Source organism: Cimex lectularius, unplaced genomic scaffold (assembly GCF_000648675.2).
Source record: "Cimex lectularius strain Harlan isolate CLEC.00 unplaced genomic scaffold, Clec_2.1 scaffold14, whole genome shotgun sequence".
Taxonomy (NCBI): Eukaryota; Metazoa; Arthropoda; class Insecta; order Hemiptera; family Cimicidae; genus Cimex; species Cimex lectularius.
The window spans coordinates 1,636,353-1,641,738 of NW_019392637.1; the positions used below are offsets into that span (position 1 = coordinate 1,636,353).

The window sequence follows — 5,386 nt, forward strand, 5'->3', positions numbered from 1 at the left end:
GGTTCGAGCACATTGGTATTCCCACAGCCAGAGAGCAGTGTCAGAGTAATCTGATCCTTCACAGACTTGAAAGAACCGCTTATAAGAGTAGAGGATAGTGTAGAAAATATATCATTCTGTCCACGGCCAAAAATTCAAAGGATTCAATTTTTAATGACTTTAGCCCTTTTGAGATGTGTAAATTAATCAAAAGCTATGTTATCACTTGGATATTTGAACTTCAAGAAGCAGCAGTTCAGTGTTTGACGAAAGTTATTAACTTTTTTACTCACACCTGATCACTTTAATGTTGAAAACAAGATTTGAAAAAAAAAAAAAAGTTTAACACTTCTGTTCAACATCCAAATATAACTTCTGCATTTGATCATATTACATAAATGTTGTTATTGTGAAATGAGACCTTTTAACAATGATTCACACACAATATACAATTCACTAATTTCGTGGTCCGCTTGACCAATTAATACATTACAATTAATTAAGGTTTTTAGTTGAGGTGAAAAAAAGTTAATGGCACTAGCGGGATTCGAACCCACGATCTTCGGCTAATATGCCGTTTCCTATCTCAACCCCACCTTATGAGTTTTCCCTCCTGTTTGCCATTTTTCAAATGTCATGTAATCGGATTGGATTCTCAACGACAAATGAAATGGCCTCGGAGAGCTTTAGTGAAGTGTACTTCATTTAATTCATTAAATTCACTAATTTTGTGGTCCGCTTGACCAATTAATATATTACAATGGAAAAATGGCAAACAGGAGGGAAAACTCATAAGGTGGGGTTGAGATAGGAAGTTGATGTCTGAGTGGATCGAGGTCACGATAGCTCAAGTGGTAGAGCAGCGGTGTATCTAGCTGAAGATCATGGGTTCGAATCCCGCTCGTGCCATTAACTTTTTTTCATCTCAACTAAAAACCTTAATTAATTACAATGTACAATATTGTATGTTTGTTACCTTTTCTATTATGTCAACACTATTAAAAACCTACATATTACTGATTGACAAAAAATTCATTGCCATTGAAGGTTAAAACAAAAATTACAAAGGTTTTTAAATTATTTATAGGTGATTCTACTTAGTATTTTTACAAGTTTCATTTAATACAATTTTTTTTATCTTATAAATAACTTTTGTGTATAAACCACATTTAATTTACTGTATGCTTTATTCAGTTCTGTTTTCTTTTTATAGGTGTGTTGAGCCGTTTTTACACCTTCTTTTTACATTTTCATAAAGTGATATTTAAACAGTGCGTTAAATTTTTCCGCGAGTGTTGAACAGTGTACAGAGTTAGCTTGTTCATCGTTGCTGTTTTAAGGCGGGGATTTTTGCCTTCAGAGGGTAAATTTTATTTATATAACATATATTTTTTATATGTACCTTGTCTACCATTTTCTGATTTTAACTTAATTTTTTTTCTTTTCCCAGAAGAGATTTACAAAGTGTAAGTCAACTTTCTCTGCTGGCAGCCAGGTTAGTGAGCATGTTAGTGTATATTTGTGCCCCAAAAGCCAATTTAATCATCTTGGTTCAGTACAATTGGCCCGCAATAAATGAAATTCACATTTTAATAGAATTAGCGTTCCTGAAATAAAACATTATCTGCCTAGCCTAGCGAGATCTACAGTTAACTTAAAACATTACAAGTCCCAAAAAATATGGTTTTCCAACTAGATGAAGTTTTTGTTTTTGAAAACTGAACTTTATTAAAAAATCAAATTTAATTAAAAATATAAGTAAATATCGGTTTTGTGCCAAAGAAATGGAAGAAAATCCCATTATTTTGCCCACATTATCACTCTGGAACATAGGCCCAATTCCTAGTTGAAAATAGTACAAACATAACATATTTATGTGACAAGAAGACATATTAGGTCATTAAGTCTATATAAAAACTGAACTTTGATTGCTACTGAGTACAATTACATTTTCACCTAAACTGAAGATATTGTGAACTGATAATAATGTTCTACTATCCTCAATTTTAATACAAATAGACTTCATAGAAGCAGTGTTGTTTCATTTTTATTTTAAGTGTGCAGTGCGACTGAGTCATATTGGTGAGTAAAATAGCATTACATTTTTCGATGGATTTGCTAGAATTTTCAATATTTATTTCATAAATTTTTAAAATTCAATATTTCCTTCAATTCTCCAGGTTCGCCATACACATCTTGCCTTTTATACACCTCAGAATGCCACTCTTTTCTGGTCCATCAGTGCTAATAAGTAGGTCACTCAATAGTAGTCTCTTTAATTTAGTTTATAATTTAATTATGATCTATTAGAAGAAATTATGAAAGTGGGGTGAGTATGTATATTCCCTTTTTGTAAATTATGGTTCTACTCAGATTTGTTGTTTGCAATGACCCAAATTTTGAGCATTAAACGCTCGCCATTAGGTTGAATGAGTTACAAATCTAGTTTCCTTCCTTTGTTGAAACTGTTAAGATTAGATGATCCTTAAATTCAGAAAATTTGTTGGCATAGGCAAGTGTTTTAACTCTCGTTTTATTTTCTCTGCCACTTTGTTATATATATTTATTATAGCAATCATTACACTTGGTTACAGTTGGTAAACCGTTTTTTGACAAGTTGTTGGTTTTGAGAGAATGTTTTTAAGTGAATGCGTACCATTAAAAGCTGCTCTAAAACTTGGTTTAAGAATTTTACCTTTTTCTGTTTTGATATTTCAAAGATATTTCACCAGTGTATGGCAACCAACGAAAATCTAAAGATTCATTTTTGGTAGGGATGGCTGAGTCAGATTGTTACTTTTTTTAAAGATTAGAGATCGTGAGATGTAGGTTTTGAAAAACTTTTTCTTTATAGTATCGTTTCGACTTTTATTGAGATCATCTTCAGGGCCTGGGATTTATAAACATTGTTTAAATTATGCAAATACATGTAAGATTTGAAAATGAATTTTCACAATATAGAAATTTCTAAACCTAAAATTTCTACATTGTATACATCATTGTATAAATTCATTTTCACATCTTACACGTACTGTATAATGTAAACAATGTTTATAAATCACAGACCCTGAAGATGATCTCAATAAAGGCCGAAACGTTGGCACGATAAAGAAAATGTTTTTCTACACCTACATCACATCAGACCGCATCTCACGATCTCTAAATAATCATTAATTATCAGTCACTAAACACCACACACTTTTGGATTTTTAATTGAAACCTCATTTATAGCCTAATATTTTAGGGAACAAAACATAAGCCTAACCTTATGATTAAGCTTATCTTACCGCCGGTTCTCTTTCCTTTTGGAAAATTCATAAGAACTCTCTGTTCCAAAAATAAGCCCCCTCATCCTCTTGCATATTCGCTTCCCGGGGTCCCTCGATACTCGAGCAACCCCGCTTCATTGTTATTAAAAATTAATTAAATTACCAAAATCCATAAAATAGCCCTCCACATCGCCTGTATGGTCCCCATTTTTGTCTCTTGAAGGAGGTCCCACGAGAAAATGCAAGAATTTGACAAATCATAATAAAATAAAAATATAAAAAATATACAACGTACATCTTATATTTACGATAATAAAGAAAATAAATATAAAATTATAATATAGGACATTTAATGTAGGAAATTTAATATTGAAGACTCCGTTTCGTCTGGATGTCGTCCAAGATCTGCCTTAGTTCTTCGTCTTCGAAACGTCCTTCCAGGCTAAAAATTGATTTTTTTTTTAAATTTGAAATAATCTAATAAGATAAAATAAATATTTCAAAGAAAAAACCTAGGGATGAGTGCTTTTGCTTCTTCTGGCATCTCAGGGCAGAGGTTGGCAAGCGAAGCGAGCTCGAATTTATGCAGTTTCTTCTGTGTCAACAGGCTAAAGTATGGATTAATATCGGGACGTTCAGTTTGCAAAATAGGCTCTTACTTCCTCACGGAGGCAATTGTCTCTTTGTTCCTGAACTTGCGGAACCTCTCAGTGTATGTCGCCGTCTTGTGGAAGACCTCGGAGAACTCCTGCTCCTCTTCTGCGCTCTCGTTCTGCGCCTTGCGGTGGGCCAGGAGCATGTGCACTTCAGATATGAGAAGGGTCTCGGCGTTTTCAAACTCTATGGAAAGAGACGAGTGAAAATTTAACAAACACAACGCAAACCTAGAGTTTAAGTCGATCCTTCGTCAATCCTGAACCTAATTACACGGTAATAAAGTGAATTTATACACTTTTTTTGGCAAACAAAACCAACAGCCAACCAACTTAAAAAAAAAAAAATTGAAAAGTCAAAATTACCCTTTGGAAAGCGCAAATCGGCCGCGTCTTCCTCGACAATCTCGACGTAGCTCATTATTAAATATTCCTTACTCAATTCACAGCATAAACATTAAAAACTCATAGAGAATAGAGAATAAAGTTTCAAGTTGGAAAGTACGAAAGTAGCAGACGCCAAAAAACACGGAAACCTGGGAAGCAGAGTAACCTCCTGATAAAGTTACAAGCTCAGAGCGCCGTCAACATCGGCCAAAGAAGAAAACCGGCTTATTTCAAAACCGCGTAGTCTAAAAAAAGCTCATTTTGATTCCTCGGCTATCGATAAATGTTGTCAAAAAGGAAAAAAACTTCAAGGATCTCTTAAAAGGAGGCAAACAGTAAGAAGTCATAACATACCAACGAAATTTTTTTTAAAATTTTACTTCAATTATTAACTTATTTGTCCTCGTGTAATGAGATTAAAAGCGTACCAATATTCCTTTATTATGATAACACAAATTTAAATGTATAGTTTAAGATTAAAAGTTTAGTTATACCCTAGTATTTTATGCTAAAAACACAAGTATAACCAACGGATTTAGGATTGGGAACCTCAATTATAACCTCCCTTTTTTAAGCAAAAACATATATAACCAATTGATTTAAGATTTGAAACGTCAGTTATAACCTCCTATTTAAGGCTAAAATCACAAATTTAATTTTATAGTTTAAGATTAAAACTTTAATTGTATTCTACTATTTTATACGAAAAACGCAAGTATAACCAGTTGATTTAGGACTTGAAACCACATTTATAACCTCTAATTTAGGCTAAAAAGACAAATTTAACTTTATAGTTAAAGGTCGACCTCAATTATAACCTACTATTTTGGGCTTAAAACGCAAGTTTAACCGGTCGGTTTTAGATTGTTTTGAAACCTAAATAATAACATCCTATTTTTAGGCTGAAAACACAAGTATAAGTATAACTGTTCGTTGGATATTGATTTGAATATTCAATTATACCCCCATATTTTACACAGTTATAACCTTTTGATAAATTAAACATCCTAAAGGATTGTAAACAGATTCGTAACCTACTATTTTAGGGTAAACCCCCTCCCCCATGTGTACCATTAGATTTAAGCCTAAAAACATGAA

General features: G+C 32.8%; 1 protein-coding gene across 1 annotated transcript; it reads right to left on the reverse strand.

Moving 5' to 3' along the window:
* Window positions 1–3,556: 3,556 nt before the first annotated feature.
* Window positions 3,557–4,811, reverse strand: LOC106663200 (DNA-directed RNA polymerase II 16 kDa polypeptide). The gene is made up of 4 exons (XM_014387859.2): window positions 4,268–4,811; window positions 3,908–4,088; window positions 3,761–3,856; window positions 3,557–3,690 (listed from the first exon to the last, which is right to left on the reverse strand). The coding sequence occupies exons 1-4, from the start codon at window positions 4,320–4,322 to the stop codon at window positions 3,612–3,614; spliced, it is 411 nt and encodes a 136-aa protein (XP_014243345.1). The 5' UTR covers window positions 4,323–4,811; the 3' UTR covers window positions 3,557–3,611.
* Between the last annotated feature and the right edge of the window lie 575 nt (window positions 4,812–5,386).

What these genes read in the sequence shown, in the direction of transcription:
- LOC106663200 (XM_014387859.2), bottom strand. Translation starts at nt 4,322, where the DNA reads ATGAGCTACGTCGAGATTGTCGAGGAAGACGCGGCCGATTTGCGCTTT. An exon ending in ACAATTGCCTCCGTGAGGAA is followed by an intron (nt 3,857 to 3,907) that starts GTAAGAGCCTAT and finishes TCCATACTTTAG; the next exon opens with CCTGTTGACACAGAAGAAAC. An exon ending in GCAAAAGCACTCATCCCTAG is followed by an intron (nt 3,691 to 3,760) that starts GTTTTTTCTTTG and finishes ATCAATTTTTAG; the next exon opens with CCTGGAAGGACGTTTCGAAG.